Source organism: Microtus oregoni, unplaced genomic scaffold (genome assembly GCF_018167655.1).
Source record: "Microtus oregoni isolate MIOR12 unplaced genomic scaffold, Mior012 000011F_ref0000422, whole genome shotgun sequence".
NCBI classification, from domain to species: domain Eukaryota; kingdom Metazoa; phylum Chordata; class Mammalia; order Rodentia; family Cricetidae; genus Microtus; species Microtus oregoni.
The window spans coordinates 12,259,068-12,277,944 of NW_024543070.1; the positions used below are offsets into that span (position 1 = coordinate 12,259,068).

Below are 18,877 nucleotides of genomic sequence, written 5' to 3' on the forward strand. Positions count from 1 at the left end.
ACCAAAAGTACTTATGTGTACCCACTGCACATGTGTGATTATAAATATAATATATATATATATATTATATATATATATACATGGGCGTGTGCACACACACATACAAAAGCACTAGAAAGCAACTTCAAGTAGCATTAAATAGCCCTCAATCATCAACTAAATATTACCAAAAGCTGCAAGGAATCTAACAAGTATTAGAGCCACTGTCTCAATATAGGAAAGAAACAAAGAAGGACGGGAAGAACCTGTCCTTCCTAAACACATAACAAATAAGTAAGCATTCTGAATGGGCATATTAAAGTACTGAAAGGACCCTTACTACTTTACTGAAAAGTGTCTCACTTCATAGACACATACAGTAAAATTAGAATGATACAGAGATTAACATGGCAGTATGCAAGGAAGGACTACACACAAATTCCCAAATGTTTTCCCCCCTAAGCTCATGCCTTCATGAAGTTTGGTTGTGTTGCTTCTGTTTTGTTAAGACAGGGTCTTGCTCTGTACAAGTGACCTGAAATTCTGTAGATAAGCCCAGGTTGGCCTCAAACCCACAATTCTCCTGCCTCAGTCTCCCAACTGTTGGGATTACAGCCATGTGTCAGCAGTCCTGGCTGCTTTTAGGAAGTTTTAAATTAGAAATATTTGCCTAAAATACTTATAGGCCCACAAAAATTACCTTTTTGTAAAAAGACGTCAAGTTGATCAGCACAAAAGGCTTTCAATTCCTTCTCAGGTTTGTCCTTCTTGACCAGTGCTACAACATAGTTGGCTAGGGCTGAAGGGTCAGCATCACATCTAGTTAGACAAAGAGAAAATTAAAATTGTAAAACACTGGTTGTAAACAGTGATGTTATTAATGAAATTACCCATTTTAGAAAATCAAAGATTTAAAGTGACTTCAAACACAGGCAGCTATTGTAACAAGCAGCATTTATGTTCTCCAAGTGAGATTTTCCTTTTCTGTTTACTTAATAATTACTTTGCCTACTGTTTCCAAGGTTCTAGTAAGAATAAGAACATTGAATCAGGACATTTTTATTTGCTTTCTCGGAAGCAACAGGGAAAGGGTAACCCCTAAACTGCTGGCACCAATAACACCCCCAGTTTCATGTGACCAGTGGGAAAAAAAAAAACAAGGAAGGGAAAGTGATGGACAGATTATTCCTCTTCTCAGAGTATCTTACCCTAGAGCCACAGGGACCAACATCCCAAATCAGCTTTTCAACCTACTATTAACCTCACAGCCTGTTCTTTAGTCATTACTGGTTAGTTTACTTCACAGCTGCAAGCAAAAGAAAGCTCCAAGAGCTAAAAACATGTATACAAGTGCTTGAAAGGTGGTAGAAAGAACCTTCATTTGTTTTGATACTCAAAACACCTCCTATGCCAGAGATCACATGATTCTGGCTTGCTGATTCCTCACCAATCTGTCAGACATAATATTTGATCTATGTCATATCAAACTAGAAGTTTACATGTTGATATATATATGTACATAAAATCAATTACATATGTATGTATTTTAAAAATAGACTAGATCTCCTAATACATGCATATTTAAGTAACACATACCTAATGTGGCCTCAAAGCGTTTTTTGTTTGTTTTATTTCTGAGACTGGATTTCACTCATCTGGATGTTATGTATGGCCTCAACTCCTCCTGCTTCTGCCTGCTAGAAATGAAGGTGTGTGCTACCATGCCTTGTTCTTACTAAAGTAAAATGAACATTCAGGAGGATAGTAGTCATTGTGTAAGCAAAGTGATCCAATTTGTATAAATGCTATTCAATATAATCTTGTTTGACAATTCTTAGGCTTCCTTTGTCAAACAGAAAGCTTAAGACATTTCAACTTATGACTGTCAATCACATTTCCCAACAAAAGAAAAACTAGTACCTCTACTTCAGAAATGATGGTTCAAACCTATAATTCCAGAATTTGGGAGACCAGGGCAGAAAGATCACATTGAATTCAGGGACACACTGGGCCAAGCAAACTATCTTAAAACAAATAAGCAACTAAACAAAAGCCTACATATTAGTAAAAGAGCAAAACTTTTCTTCATTGCCAACATTGTCTTAAGGAAGGGTGATTCTTTAAAGCCACACACCTAGAGACTGGGAAAGTCCTTACAGCACAGAACGAGGACCTGACTTCGGATCCCTAGCACACACCTAAGTTGGAGGTAACAGTGTGTCTGTAATCCGAGCATGCCAATCAGCAAATTTCAGTAAGAGATGAGGTAGAGCAGGAAAGAGGAAGAACACCTGATGTTGACCTCTGGCTTCCACATACACATATTCAGAGAGAGAGAGACCATGTACCTAATTCTAGAGAGAGACAGAGACAACAGACTATGCACCTAACTCTAAAAAAGAAAAAATATAGTCAATATCAATTTTATAAAACACAGAGCTATTTACAAAATCAGAAGCAAAGGTCAAAGTGTACTAAGAATGAATATGTATTATTATTTGCATATTACAATAATACAAAATTTAAAAAGAAAGTCAGCTGGGCAGTGGTGGTGCAAAGCTTTAATCCCAGTACTTCAAAAGCAGAGGTCAACCTGGTCTACAGAGCTAGTTCCAGGACAGCCAGGGGTACACAGAGAAACCCTGTCTCAAAAAAAAATGAAAGGAAGGAAGGTAAACTCAGGGTTTCTATTGCTGTGATGAAACACCATATCCAAAAAGCAAGTTGTGGAGAAGGGTTTATTTGGTTTACACTTCCATATTGCTCTGTTCATTATTGAATAAAGTCAGAACAGGAACTCAAACAGGACAAGACCCTGGAAGCAGATGATGCAGAAGTCATGAGGAGCAGCTCTTACTGGCTTGTTCCCTGTGGCTTGCTCAGCCTGTTTTCTTATAGAACCTAGTAGGACCACCAGCCCAGAGATGGGACCACCGACCATGGGCTGGGCCCTCCACCATTGATCACTAATTGAGAAAATGCCTTACTGCTGGAAATCATGGAGGATTTCTCAACAGAGGCTTCTTCCCCTCTGATGATTCCAGTTTGTAACAAGTTGACACAAATCAGCCAACACAGATACTCTTCTTGTTTAAATATTTACGTGTGTGTGTGTGTGTGTGTGCGCGCGCGTGTGTGTGTACATACATACCTGTGGGGATCAGAGGACAACATGTGGAAATCGGTTCTCTCCCTCCCAACACGCCCCTCCCAACACATAGGCTCTAGGGACTCAATGAACTCAGGTTAAGAGGCTTGGTGTTTGGTGGCCAGCATCTTTACCTGCTAAGCCATCTTACCAGTCATGGATAAGGATCGTCTCTAACACAGATAAAAAGGATACAAAAACATAAATAAGGGATTGAAGAAATGGTTAAGTGGTTAAGAATATGTATTTCTCAAGCTGGGTGGTGATGGTACACCCTTTAACCCCAGCAGAGGCAGGCAGATCTCTGTGAGTTTGAGGTCAGCCTGTTCTACAGAGCTAGTTCCAGGACAGCTAGGGCTGTTGCACAGAGAAACCGTGTCTCAAAAAAGAAAGACAAAACAAAACAAAAGAATATGTACTTCTCTTTTAGAAGACCTGGGTCTGATTCCCAACACCCACATGGTAGTCACCACTGCAACTCTAGTTCCAGGGTATTCAACTCCTATTTCTGGTCTCTGCAGGTACCACAAGATGTGCACACACATACACACACACACACGTACACGCAAAACTCATAAGCATAAAATATTTAAGTAAACAAATAAATGTGGCAGAAAATGGCAACGTTATTTTTTTTCTGGTATTATCAAAACATCTTTAGTCTCAATACTTGACAAGCATAATTCTGAGTAAGAGACTACGAAGCCCAGTTTGGTGGCTTACACCTTTAATTTAGGGGCCAGCAGATGTCTGTGAGTTCAACACCAGCCTGGTCTACAGAGTGAGTTCTAGGACAGCCAGGGCTATTTAGAGACCCTGCTCAAAAGACAAAACAAATCAAAAAAGAATATGAAGTTTATAGTCAGAAACAGGTAAAACATCCAGTTACTGGGTTAAACAAACCCAAGTACCTTTGACATAATTTAGTATTCAGACTAAAAGACAAATACAGAATTGAGCAGTTTTTGATGAAACACATTTTAGGGAGATTAAAACAAGTTATCAATATCTAGCCCATGCTAGCCTGGATCTCACAATGCAGCCCAAGCTGGCCTCAAACTTGTATCTGTCCTCCTGTTTCACTACTAGATTTATAGGCATGTACCACATACTTCCTTCTAGATCTCAGAAAACACATTTCAATGTAATAATGCTAAAAATTAGGGTGAATAGTTTAAAAAGTAGAATACTCTAGGAAAGGTAATCACAGTTTAAATAATTGTTTAATATAAATAAATAACAGTGTAGGGTAGACTCATACACTGAATACAAATACATACTACATTCAAAGGGATAAGAAGAGCATTCAAATCTATTATCTCCCAATATGTGCCAATAAAGTGGGCTATCAAGGAAATCATCAGTCTGAAACACTAAGTCACACTATGTGAAAGATGAAAGAAACAAAGACATTTGGGGGTCTTGTGCTGAAACTATTCAGACCTTTCTGAAGTCTTACTCATCCCTTCAACACAGCAACTCCTACTACATAATTTTCAAAGATTCACAATAACACAATAGCATGGTACGATACTTAAGCTAGTAGTAGCCCAAGAGAATTTCCAGAACTGTATCACAGAAACAACCTAAGACCCTTTTTCCTACCCTAAGTCATCCTTTTCCTACTAAAATGATTTTCCCTTCCTGATCCATGAGTAGTATGCAACAACAGTACACAAAGCCTTTAGCACTTTTACAGAACCAAGTTCATATATTCTGCTTGACCACTGATACAGCACAGCTTAGAAAGAAATTTTAAATTTTTTTGCATCTATAACTATATTAAACATGTATATTTCCCAGAAAAAGATGGGTTTCTGTTAAAAAGGTTACAAAAGTTACTAATATATATCTTAGATTATTACATTGGACTGGAAATGGTGGCACATGCTCCAGGGCTCTGTAGGTGGAGGCAGGACAGGAGTACAAGATCAGAGGTCAAATTCAGTTTAGCTATAAGAAACATTGTTTCAAAAAACAAACAACCATCATTCCAGAAGCAGAAGAGACAGAAAGATGAAGAGGCAGAGGAGAGGAGAAGCAGAGGAAAAAGGGAAAGGCAATGGAAAGTGAGGTGGGGCAGAGGAGAAAGAGAAGTGGGGAGAGAGGGAGAGGCAGAGAAGAGAGGGAGAGATGGAGAAGCAGAGGAGAGGCAGAAAGAAATAAGAGGGGCCTAGAGGCAGAAACAGGTGGATCGCTGAGTTACAGGCCAGCCTAGTCTACATAGTGAGTTCCAGGCCAATTAAGGTTACACAGAAGAACTTGCCTAAAAACAACAAACAAATAAATTGATTTAAAAAAAAAAACTAACACTGAAATTGTAAATCTGCAAGGCAACTAAATGTTCCACTCAAGAGAAGGGCTAAGTGAGATGGCTCAGTGGGTGACAGCCTTTGCTGCCAAGTTTGATGAGCTGAGTTCAATGCCCATATAACACACATACATACAATGTACACACACGAATAAGATTAATTTTTAAAACGTTTTAAAAGATTAGGCAGAGAACCCTCCTTGGGAAGTAAAACTAGGCTGTAACTCCATGCAAGTAAAATATATTTCATATCACATATACTTTTCTAACATATATCTGCAAGACAAATTAATGTTACAAGTCTCAACCTTTAACTGCAATAACAATCAACAAAAGAAAATTTCAAAAACTGTGTTACCAATATGAGGACTCATTAAAATTCATATCCTATACAATATAAGACATTTTTAATAAACTTTAAGTCATCTTAGAAAACAAGATCAGTTACACAACAGACCTGTTGATTCAGTCCTGAAGTCCCAGCTATCTGAGATGCTGAGGCATAGGGATTATAATTTCAAGGCCTTCCTGGAATACAGAGTGAACTAACAGCCTAGGCAACTTAGTGAACCCCTATCTCAAAATAAAACTAAAAAGTTGGGGCTATAGCTCAGTGGTGATTACCTAAGTTCAAATCCCCAGTATTATAAAAGAAAAGAGAGAAAAAAATAAATCAGAATTTTCACTAGAAAAGGCTAACAAAAATACTGACCTACAAACATCTACAAAGCCCTCAAATTTCAATTCTTTTCTCTTTTGATGAATTCTCTATTTGTAGACATTACTATCTGTACAGCTAAGGCACCAGCTTCAGATTTCAGACATATGCTAATCCCAGATGAAAAAGTAAAGGTCCTACCTTTGATACTACTAAAAAGTCATTACATTTTTTGCTTCAGGAAGAAGACAAAGTCTAGTAACCTCCTTCCACTTGGACAAAATCTACATTTTTGTTAACATGGGCCTGATTTTAGCTTCTTAGTGTGATCTCTGTTTCAGAGATAAGACCACTAATAAATAAAGTGTTAATGAATCATAGGGAAAAGGCCGCTTACTCCTAATGTGTATTAACAGTCACCAATAATCATATTTACTAAAAACTAGACAGAAGAAACAAAGGTAAACACTGAAAAGACTTAAACACTAAAAAAAAATCTGTTTATTATAGAGACAACATTATTTCTAACCAAATAGTAATAACAGTCAGGGAAACCACTCTGACTATCAGATATAGGAAATATTAGGCATGCACAGTGATGGCTATAAAAGTAATGCACAAATATGAAAATGCTTTCCCGATGTAATGTCAATTAGAAATTAAGCTAGAAAATTTCACAGTGAGTGCTTACAGCTACAAAGTTCCTTCATAAAGGAGAAACTGAAAATAAACACTGATAATTTTATTTTCTATAGCGCACTAATAAAGGTTTCAGCTCTTACTACCCTCACATTGGGGATTAAGTTTCAACACATGAACTCTGGGTGGCATTAAAACATCAAGACTGTAATACTTTCCTCTCACTTTACCCACACCCCTTTTTTGAGACAGGGTTTCGCCACACAGCCATCATGCTGGCCTTGAACTCCCAAGTGCTGGGATTAAAAGAGTGCACAACACCTCACTCATCCTAGTCTTTGTTGGTTGTTTTTTGTTTTTGTTTTTGAGACAGGTTTCACTATGTAACCCTGACTGTCCTGGAACTCACTATGAAGAACAGACTGTCCTGGAACTTACAAGAGATGACCCTGCCTGCGTCTCCTAAATGGTGGGACTAAAGGCACCACTATGCCTGGCTTCAACTTACCCTTTCTTTCTTTCTTATCTTACTCTTAATTAGGAGTTTTCACGAAAGTATATATGGAAGAGATACCCTCCAGATTTGTTTTGTTTATGTTTGTGATAATATGCATGACCATACACATCCGTCAGTTCCAAATGCAATTTTGATATCTGAAACGTAGATCCTAGGTACCACTAGTTAAATATATCCACAAAGTTAAATTAGCAAAAAACAAATCTTTTTAATGCTGGGACTCAAACCCAAGGCCCTCTGCATTACTTTATCACTAAGCTGCACTCCCAGTCCAAACTTAATTTTCTAATTGTTAAGCAATCGAAATATACACATAAGGCTGTTCATTCGCTTCAACATTTACTATTAATTAAATATCAACTATTTTTTGATTTTTTAAGACAGGGTTTCTCTGTGTAACCCTGGCTGTCCTGGATCTTGCTCTGCTGACCAAACTGGCCTCGAAATCAGAGATTTGCCTGCCTCTGCCTCCCAAATGTTGGGATTAAAGGCATACACCATCACCACTTAGTACCACCCAAGTCTCTTGTTTGATGACTTTGATTACTCTGAGTAAAACAGACCTTGCTCTTCAAGTCACATGACTATGAAAAAGAATTACAGAACAGAATCACATATGGTACAAAAAGACATGCAATAACTATGAAAGCAACAACACTGCAAAAGAATGAGAGAACACAGTGAGAGGAAACTCAGGGCTATAAAGGCAACTTCTGGCTTCTAGCCTGTAGTTATTAAGCCGGGAAGAATGAAGTCCGAGATATTCAGGAAGCAGAACAAGAATATAAGATCAAGTATGCTCTTACTTGGTACACCAAAATATGTCAACAAGTCCTCTGGAAAATAACCCGTTCTCTAAGCCGGTGAACATCACCTTAAACAAGTCTCATGCCATGCTATAGGCACAAGAATTCTGTGAAGCCACTAGAGTACCTTAAAAAATTAGGAATACTTCTCCATCCCAAGAATAGTGTCCCAAATACTCATTACACCCTACTAGTTTATTTACCAGAAGATCAGGCCTAGTGACCAATAGCTCATGTTTCTTCCCACTTGAGGAACTACAGTGATAACTAGTCAGAGTTTAATGTCCTAAGAATTGCCAGTCTACTCCAGGATGTAAACCATGCCTGCCATGACTACTGAATCAATAAATAGGAACTAATGAAATAATCCTACTCTTGCAGCTTTTGCTACCCTTTCCATCATACACTAAAATAACATATTTCCTATTATAGTTTGAAGACTCTGAAATTGCCCAAACTCACAGGAACTACACGCCAAGTCCATGACTTTCACTAGCAACTCCTATTCTTTACTTTTAAGGATTTATTTATTTATTATGCATACAGTGTTCTGCCTGCATGTACGCCTGCACACCAGAAGAAGGCACCAGATCTCATTATAGATGGTTGTGAGCCACCATGTGATTGCTGGGAATTGAACTCAGGACCTCTGGAAAAGCCAGTGCTCTTAACCTCTGAGCCATCTCTCCAGCCCCACAACTCCTATTCTTACTTATAAGATCGCAATGAGGCAAAGACTATGTTATACACATGACAAATGAATATTTATTAAAGATGGCAGTGGCACCCAACATTAATAAGCAAAATATCTGCAAAGCTTAGTGTAGCTTCATATTTCAAAAACACAAACTGTATGGTACAGAGTGCCTGAAGAACACAAAGCACTTTTGACAGTCTGCACTATTACCATACTATGTTTGCAAAGTAGGGGAAAAGGCTAATATTTAAGAGAAGAAAGATAATATCTGAAAAATCAAAATTAGACAGATATACGTAAGTAGAAGCTAACTGCCCTGATTCACACAACAATGTTCTATTATAATACACAGACATATCCAAGAAGTTTACAAACCCCACCAGTCGCTGGATGTAGTGGTACACGCCTTTTAATTCTAGCACTTGGGAGACAGAGGCAGGTCAATCTCTGTGAGTTGGAGGCCAGCCTGGTCTACAACGTGAGTTCTAGGACAGGCTCTAAAGCTATTCAGAGAAACCCAGTCTCAAAAAAATCAAAGCAAAACCAAAACAAACAAACAAACAAACAAAACCATACACCAATGTCATACAACCTGTAATCAAAGCACTTATTCTAAGACAGGATTGTGAGTAAATTGAAGGCCACTCTGGGCAACAGTGAAAAACAGGCCAGCATGTGCTATATAGTAAGATTTGTCAAAAAGAAAAAGAAGTGGTGGTGGGGGGGGGGGGTAAGAAAAAAGAAAAACACATCAAGTCAAATTTTTACAATAAGCCAAACAAGAAACAACACATACTTAAAAATTCCCATTTGAGAACTCTGTGATAGAGGGCTTACCTTGAATGAACAAGGAACTGATTTCAAATCTCAGTATTATAAAAGAAAGACAAAATCTTATTTATTTAGGTAGAAATGCAGGTCTGTCACTATAATAAAAATACTTGGCCCCAGAGACTTGGGTCAACAGGGAAAGACACCCATCAAACAAGACATGATAACCTGAACTGGATCCCTGGAACTGACAAGGAGGAAGAAAATGGACTCCTACAAGTTGTACTCGGATTCTACATGTAGAAACACACATGCATACACACACAAATTAATTTCTTAAAATGAGTAGTAATTTCTGATCAAATGATGCACAATATCACAATTTATGCATAATGCCTACATGATATGTCTGACAAGGATGTCTGCGATTTTTTTTAAGATTTACTATGTATACAGTGTCTGGCTGCATGTATACCTGCAGGCCAGAAAAGGGCACCAGACCTCATTACAAATTGTTGTGAGCCACCATGTGGTTGCTGGGAATTGAACTCAGGACCTCTGGAAAAGCAGCCAGTGCTCTTAACTGCTGAGCCATCTCTCCAGACCCTACAATTCTTTGTAAGTGAAGAAAAATAAGGATCCCATATAAGATCGGTTAGTATAGTCTGTCTGTGACTTTTTGACCTGATTTCCTCCCCTTTTAGTGTACTGCCATCAAAAATGGTGGCAATGGTCTTTCTCCAGCAAGCTAAGGGAGGTAAAGGGTTATTCCTTCCAGGGTGGGAAAGATAGCTCAGCAGGTAAGAACACTGGCTGCTCTTCTCCTGGACCCTAGATGGCTCACAAGCATCTCTACTCCAATTCCAAAATACCTAATACCTCTCTGACAAACACACTCTGCACAAGACACAGAGTGCACAGATATGCATGTAGGCAAAACACCCATAAAATAAAATAAAATAAAAATCTTTTTAAAAAAAAGTACAACAGAATTCATGTACTCAGCCATAGCCTGATTCCAACCTGCAAGTACATTATCTCAAAGCCTGACAACTAACTGCTCTGAAATGCTATGTTGTAATAACATGTCAATCTGCTATGAAAAGTGCTCTTGAATCTAGAATGTGAAATAAGTAAATTTACAAACACAACCCACATTAGCATATCACTTATTATGTTTTTAGACTTTCTAGACAAAAAGTAGTCAGCCATGACAGTGTACCAAGAATGAAAATCTATATGGCATTTGCACTTACTATTTTTTAATCAACAGCTCTTTCTAAAAACAATACTATAAGTTAAAAATAAAACTTTCATAGGAGAGATACATTCTTAAAGTCTAATTAGTGATGCTAGTCTTTTTTTCTTATTTAGCTTATGTTTATATGATGGAGACCAAACTCAGGGCTTAACATACATTAAAAAGTATATGCTCAAATGGCCAAAAGACACTTAAGGTCATGCTCAACTTCCTTAGCGATCAGGGAAATGCAAATCAAGACAACTTTAAGATACCACCTTACACCTGTCAGAATGGCTAAAATAAAAAACACCAATGATAGCCTTTGCTGGAGAGGTTGTGGAGAAAGGGGTACACTCACCCATTGCTGGTGGGAATGCAAACTTGTGCAACCACTCTGGAAAGCAGTGTTTCGGTTTCTCAGGAAATTCGGGATCAACCTACCCCTGGATCCAGCAATACCACTCTTGGGAATATACCCAAGAGAGGCCCTATCATACAACAAAAGTATATGCTCAACTATGTTCATGGCAGCATTGTTTGTAATAGCCAGAACCTGGAAACAACCTAGATGCCCTTCAACAGAAGAATGGATGAAGAAAGTATGGAATATATACATATTAGAGTATTACTCAGCAGTAAAAAACAAGGACTTCTTGAATTTTGCATACAAATGGATGGAAATAGAAAACACTATCCTGAGTGAGGTAAGCCAGACCCAAAAAGAGGAACATGGGATGTACTCACTCATATTTGGTTTCTAGCCATAAATAAAGGACATTGAGCCTATAATTCATGTTCCTAGAGAAGCTAGATAAGGTGAATCCAAAGACAAACACATAGGCATCCTCAGGAATATTAACCTTCATCAGGCGATGAAAGGAGACAGAGACAGAGACCCACACGGGAGCACCGGACAGAAATCTCAAGGTCCAAATAAGGAGCAGAAGGAGACGGAGCACGAGCAAGGAACTCAGGACCACGAGGGGTGCACCCACACACTAAGACAATGGGGATGTTCTATTGGGATCTCACCAAGGCCAGCTGGCCTAGGTCTGAAAAAGCATGGGATAAATCCGGACTAGCTGAACATAGCGGACAATGAGGAATACTGAGAATTCAAGAACAATTGCAGTGGGTTTTTGATCCTACTGCACGTACTGGCTTTGTGGGAGCCTAGGCAGTTTGAATGCTCACCTTACGAGACCTGGATAGAGGTGGGCAGTCCTTGGGCTTCCCACAGGTCAGGGAACCCTGATTGCTCTTCGAGCAGATGAGGGGGGGGGACTTGATCGGGGGAGGGGGAGGGAAATGGGAAGCGGTTGTGGGGACGAGGCAGAAATCCTTAATAAATAAATAAATTAAAAAAAAAATATGGGAAGAGAACACCAAAATAAATAAATAAATAAATAAATAAATAAAAAGTATATGCTGCAAAGTTTAACATATAATACCAGCCTAAGTCTTTCTTTTCTAATCTTCAATGAGTAACTTTAATCCCAATACCAAGGAGGCCAAGGCAATAGGATTTTCAGGAGTTTGAGGCCAGTGTGGGCTACAAAAGCCAGGCCAGTCAGAGCTACAAGCTACACAGAAAAATACTATCTCAAAACACAAAACAGAGGCTGGAAAGCTGGCTCAGTAGTTAAGAACACTGGCTGCTCTTCTAGAGGTCCTGAGTTCAATTCCCAGCAACCACATGGTGGCTCACAACCATCTGTAATGAGATCTGGCACCCTCCTCTGGTGTGCAGGCATACAGGGAGGCAGAATGTTGTATACTTAATAAATAAACAAATCTTAAAAAAAGAATGATGTAGCCGGGCAGTGGTGGCGCACGCCTTTAATCCCAGCACTCGGGAGGCAGAGGCAGGTGGATCTCTGTGAGTTCGAGACCAGCCTGGTCTACAGAGCTAGTTCCAGGACAGGCTCCAAAACCACAGAGAAACCCTGTCTCGAAAAACCAAAAAAAAAAAAAAAAAAAAAAAAAGAATGATGTGTGTTTCAATTTGACTTGAAAAAAACAACACAAGGGCTGGAGAGATGGCTCAGAGGTTAAGAGCATTGCCTGCTCTTCCAAAGGTCCTGAGTTCAATTCCCGGCAACCACATGGTGGCTCTGTAATGAGGTCTGGTGCCCTCTTCTGACCTGCAGACATACACACAGACAGAATATTGTATACATAACAAATAAATAAAAAAAAGAAAAAGAAAAAAACAACACAAAACAAGTTTTAACACTAAGTTCAAGTAATCTTTTGTTTGGTTGGTGTTCTTCTTTTGAAACAAGGTCTCTGTTACACAGTCCTAGCTAGCCTGGAAATCATGGCAATCTCTTGCCTCAGCCTCTTACAAGTGCACAATGCCATGCCCAGCTTTCAAGTATTCGTTTGTTTTTTGAAGATTTATCCTTATTATATTTTTAATTATTTGTAGGGTATGTCTGTATTTTGTTATGTACATCTGAGCGCAGATACCTTCAGATGCCAGAGATGTTAAATCCTCTGGAGCCCAAGTTACAGACTGAACTACTTTACAAGGGTTCTGGAAAACAAACTCAGGTCCTTTGGAAGAGCAGTAAATACTCTTAAGCACTGAGCCATCTCTCAAGCTCTCATTCATTTTAAAGTATAATTTTCGATCAAGATCACAGAATAATTAAAATTGTCAGTTGATAAAAGAAAAAAAACACCCTAACAAAAACATCACTAGCAAGAAAGATGACATTCTTACACTAAAGTTTACCTTAATAAAAAGAAAAGAACTGGTCAGGGGCTGGAGAGATGGCTCAGTGGTTAAGAGCATTGCCTGCTCTTCCAAAGGTCCTGAGTTCAATTCCCAGCAACCACATGGTGGCTCACAACCATCTGCAATGAAGTCTGGTGCCCTCTTCTGGCCTTCAGGCATACACATAGACAGAATATTGTATACATAATAAATAAATAAATAAATAAATAAATATTTAAAAAAAAAAAAGAACTGGTCAGTGATTGTGCAAGTCTTTAATCCAAGCACTCAAGAGGCAGAAGCAGGCAGATCCCTGTAAATTGGAGACCAGCCTGGTCTACAGAGTTCAAAGACAGCACGGGCTGTGAAGAGAAACCCTATCTTGAAGAAGAAAAAAAAAAAAGTACTAGCTAGTGCTATTACTACCCAGTAATACATTTTTAGGGTACTTAAAAAAAGAAAAACTAAATTAAGCCTGGCTGTGGTGGTGTATGCCTTTAATCCCTGCACACCAGAGGTAGAGACAGGTGGATCTTTGTGAGTTCAAGGCCAGTCTGGTCTACAAGAGCTTGAGAGCTACAGCAAAACCGCCTCGAAAAACAAAAACAAACAAACAACAACAAAAAAAAAACTAAAAAGAAGCTATAATGCTAAATGTTGTTACTATCTACCTGAGACATAAAACATACATTTAATACTTTCAAATTTTAAAAAGACAGTACACAAGATCTCTACTAACAAAGAGAATGAGAGCTTATCAGGGAAAATTGAGGAGAAAATAAAAGATGGGCTGGTCTGGCCCTGGGTTCAATGTTCTACAATGCAAGAAAAGACAACATTGAAGCACAATTAATAAAAACTCAAGTGACAGAAATTGGGGTTCAACCTGAAGGTCAGAAAAGCAAAACAGCCAGTCACTAGCTCTACCTCAATCTGAAATGGAAATGCTGCCTCCAGGAATCTCAGAATGAGACTGAGAGCTGTCTCTCCTGCTTTATAATCCTCTCCAGTTCTGGGATTAAGGGCATGCAGCACTACCACCTGGTTTCTATGGCAAACTAGTGTGGCTGTTGGGATTAAAGGTGTGTGTCATTGCTGCCTGGTCAGTAAGGCTGGTCAGTGTGGCTTACTTTTCTGATCTTCAAGAAAGCTTTATTTATTAAAATACAAATGAGCCGGGCGGTGGTGGCGCACGCCTTTAATACCAGCACTCAGGAGGCAGAGGCAGGCGGATCTCTGGGAGTTCGAGGCCAGCCTGGTCTACAAGAGCTAGTTCCGGGACAGGCACCAAAAAGCTACAGAGAAACCCTGTCTTGAAAAAAACCCAAAAAAAAAAAAAAAACCCACAAATGAAATGCTACTACACAACAGACATTCAAAACAGACCTTTCAAGAGTTGGTAAGAAAAATAAACAGGTGGTAGCACCACAAGCCTTTACTCAGCACTCAGGGGCAGAGGCAGGTGGATCTCTGTGAGTTCAAGGCCAGCCTGATCTCCGGAGCTAGTTTCAGGACAGGCTCCACGGAGAAATACTGTCTTGAAAAACCAAAAAAGAAAAATATAACTAATTTTTAAAAACATATAGACTTTCCCGCCTTTTTTAGTTCTTTTCACAACAGTAAAACTGACTAGTTCTATCTTATTCCCAAATTGCACATCACAATCCATTTCCATCTTAGTGCCCTAAAACTTTCCACTGTAGAAAAGGGATGCAAACATTCCACCAAACTTTCGAGTATGCCCAGAAGTCATTTTCATTCTAACTGGACGACCACTCATCTAAACCTGAGAAGCCCTTACTGCACGATTATTTACTCATTCATTTGTCCCTATGCTCTATTCATTCACTCCCAGAAGGCAAATAACAAACTAGACATCCAAACACCCCGTCCGCAGCCTCCTTTACCATCCTCCACGGATGACCCTCCTCCTGAGGTACCTTCCCACCCCCACCCCGCCCCCAAAAACAAAGTAGCAAAACAAAAACAAAAAGTTAGTTAACCAAGTTTCTTGGGGGGGAAGAGGGTGATGGTGAGGAAATAACAGATGATGAGAACAAGCTGACAATGTCCCCCAACAGCCTCAACTTTACAGTTCCTCCATACCTGTGGGGCTACTTCCCAGTTCCAGCCCCTGAAAACCTTTTTTCTTCCTTCCTCTCTTCCTCTCTTTCTTTCTTTCTTACTAGGGTAATCTGATTTCATGATTCAAGGCCCGCCTTTTTCCTCCTCGAACCATGGGGGGAGGGGGAGGAGTAGGCAAAAACAGTAATGGGGGAGAGGAGGGAGGGAGAGAGAGAGAGAGAGAGAGAGAGAGAGAGAGAGCAGGAAATGCTCTTGTTCCCTCCCATTCGGTTTCCCATGCTCTCTTCAAAGACTCTCTCCTGCCTTCCATCCTTTCCTCCCCACAGGCAGAGACTAGCTACCCCCGAGGATCCCCAAACTCTCCACACAACCTTTACTTTCTTAAAAGTTAAAAACGAGAAGTTGATGATGCCCCTGCTGTCCCTGTCAAGCCTCTCAGTGGTATGTCCACAACTGACACTCCCCAAAACGTCTTGAGAGGACAGGTCTCTCGTTCCCCTGGTCCCTCAGCAGTCACCCTACGCCCCAATTACAGCTGCCCTGTCATCTTTCCGAAATGTTTACAAGATCCTTATTTATTCTTGGGCCCCTTTTATTTTCCTAATACCTGGGGGAAAAAAAAAAAGAAGAAAAAGAAGCTTCAACTTTACCCACTTCAACTTCATCATCCATACTATTAACTAATCAGTCCTTCAACCCTCAATCAGACATAAAAATCTCGACTCTTCCCCCAACATCCTGCGGTATCTAAAAAATAATCAATTCTGCCATCAACTCCTCAGGAACACCTTAAAATCCCTCAGTATCCTTGCTCTTATCCTCACGAGCTTCCCCGTAATTTAACAAAACCCTTCCATGCCCGCACATTCACTTCAGCCCTCTTCCCTGTTCTCACCCCTAGGCGCTCACCCCCAACGACGGCTAAGCTTCAGGACCCCCGGCACCCCGAGAAGGCCGTCGACACCGGGCTCCCGGGGACTGTTTGCAAAGTCCTGCAACCCGCTCCGCCGTCCCGCACCTCAGCTCACACATTTAAAAATCCCTCGACAGCCGCGCCACCCGCCCCTGCTCCCAGGTCGGCGTCCTTCAGTCTCCCGCCGGCCTGCAGCCCGGGCCGGCTCCCCGGGTACTCGGGGAACCCCCGCCGCCCGTGCCCGGCCCCTTCCCTCCTCACCTCACTACACCGTGGACGAGTACCAGGCGGGCGGCCCCGACTCCCGCCTCCCCTCCCCCACGCCCCCGCGGGTCCCCAACGCCCATGCCGCCGGTCCGGCGCGGCCCGGCGCACTCACATCGGCTCCAGTAACTTGGCCAGCCAGGACTTGAGGGCATCCACATCCTCTATGAGCATGGTGCAGGGAAGGCGGGCTCGGGCCGCCGCTCCTCCTAAGGCCCGCCGCGGGTCTCCGCTCGCCGCCGCCTCACGTTCCCTCACAGCTCCGGGTGCCCTGACCCACCGGGCATCTTAGAGACTTCACCTACTCCCTGGGCCGGGGCCTAACAGGAACTAACCCAAGAGCCCCAGTCAACCTAGCCCAGAGGCTCCAGTGGGCGGGAGATAATGTGAAGTGACGGGCGCACGCACCAATAGGCGAGAGAGGGCCGCGCGCGGCAGGCCAATCGTAAGACTCTCCCGCCCCGCCCGCCGGCCGTATCCAGTGAGGGCGGAGGGACCTAGCAAGGTAGGTGGAGAGTTCAGTGAACTCCCGGTGCAAGATGGTATCTTGGAGAAGGTGCTGTGCCTCTTAAAGGGTCCGCGACGCCTTTTTTAACCATGCCGCCATCCACGCCCGGAATACCGGTGTATGCTGCTAGCAGTGCCTGGGGGAACCCGGAGAGCCCCTTTTCCAGCTTCCTTCCGCTCGTTTTTTTTTTTTTTCCTGGAAACTCACTCCGGTGTCCCGAAATGACTCAGCTGTAGTAAATCTGCAGCACAATGTGCAATGCTTTCACGTTGGACACATTGCAAAGAAGCAAGATCTTGCTAATTTTTTTCTCCCTTTCACACTCATTTTGATAACCGGTGCTCATGCTTCTGTTTTTGTTGTTGTTGTTGTGTGTTTTGGTTTTTGTTTTGTTTTTTTGGTTTGTGGGTTTTTTTTTTCTGCTAAGTTTCAGTTACACAGAATCTCTCTCTCTCTCTCTCTCTCTCTCTCTCTCTCTCTTTTCCTCCCTCTCCCCGTCTTTCTCCCTCTCCCCCCCTCTGTTGTTTGTTTTGAGACGGGATTTTTCTGTATAGCTCTGGCTGTCCTGGAACTCTTTCTGTAAAGCAGGCTGGCCACTAACTAAGATACCTGCCTGCCTCTGCCTCCTGAGTAATGGGGCTAAAAGCATGCACTACTACACCAGCGCTAAAAAAAACCAAAAAAAAAAAAAAAACTCTCCTTCTCTCTCCCTCTCCCTCTCTGTTTTTTCAGGGAGAATTTTGGTTAACAAACAAAGTTTAAAAAAATAATGGCAAGCCGGGCGGTGGTGGCGCACGTCTTTAATCCCAGTACTCGGGAGGCAGAGGCAGGCGAATCTCTGTGAGTTCGAGGCCAGCCTGGTCTAGTTCCAGCTAGTTCCAGGACAGGAACCAAAAAGCTACAGAGAAACCCTGACTCGAAAAATCAAATAATAATAATAATAACAATAATGGCAGAGCAGGGATTTGAGAAACTGTCTTCAGCAAACAAATAATTGCGAAGGAAAGTTGAAATTGCCAAGAGTAGGCTACTTTTTGAGTTTTTATTAAATGGGAAATTCCTGTTGGTGTTCTTAAGTTAGTAGCTTGTCACTGGTATTAAAAGGCCCTATTCAGGGCTGGAGAGATGGCTCAGAGGTTAAGAGCACTGTTTGCTCTTCCTAAGGTCCAGAGTTCAATTACCAGCAACCACATGGTGGCTCACAACCATCTGTAATGAGATCTGGTGCCCTCTTCTGGCCCACAGGCAGGCAAACCACTGTATACTTGATAGATAGATAGATAGATAGATAGATAGATAGATAGATAGATAGATAGATAGTTTATTCAGTAACAAACATGGAGACCCTGTTATGTACTTACAGTAAACCATTAGCGTCCAATGAAGGGGAAATCCCTCTTCTAGATACCTGAACAGTTTGTAGAGTTGTGCAGTACAATAACATTTTGGAAAATACCTAACGAGCACATATTTCACCGAAAAGAGGTGGATCAACACAAAATATTCCATTGCACTAAATAGACCGTATATAGAACAGGTACTGGCTAGCCTGTTCTCTGTAAGGGGGCCAGATGATAGTCAACATTTCTGGGTATGTGAACTTTGAGGTCATTGTG

At 41.1% G+C, this 18,877-nt stretch overlaps 1 protein-coding gene across 2 annotated transcripts in view; it reads right to left on the minus strand.

Annotated features, from left to right (window-relative positions):
* LOC121453334 (RNA-binding protein 27) overlaps positions 1-17,116 on the minus strand; it is a 72,840-nt gene extending 55,724 nt beyond the window's left edge. For both annotated transcript variants that reach the window (XM_041660027.1, XM_041660026.1), the window contains exons 1-2: positions 16,869-17,116; positions 680-798 (exon numbers count right to left, since the gene is read on the minus strand). In XM_041660027.1, coding sequence (XP_041515961.1) covers positions 680-798; positions 16,869-16,927 — 178 coding nt within the window. In that variant the 5' untranslated portion in view covers positions 16,928-17,116. The remainder of the gene's footprint in view (positions 1-679; positions 799-16,868) is intronic.
* Between the last annotated feature and the right edge of the window lie 1,761 nt (positions 17,117-18,877).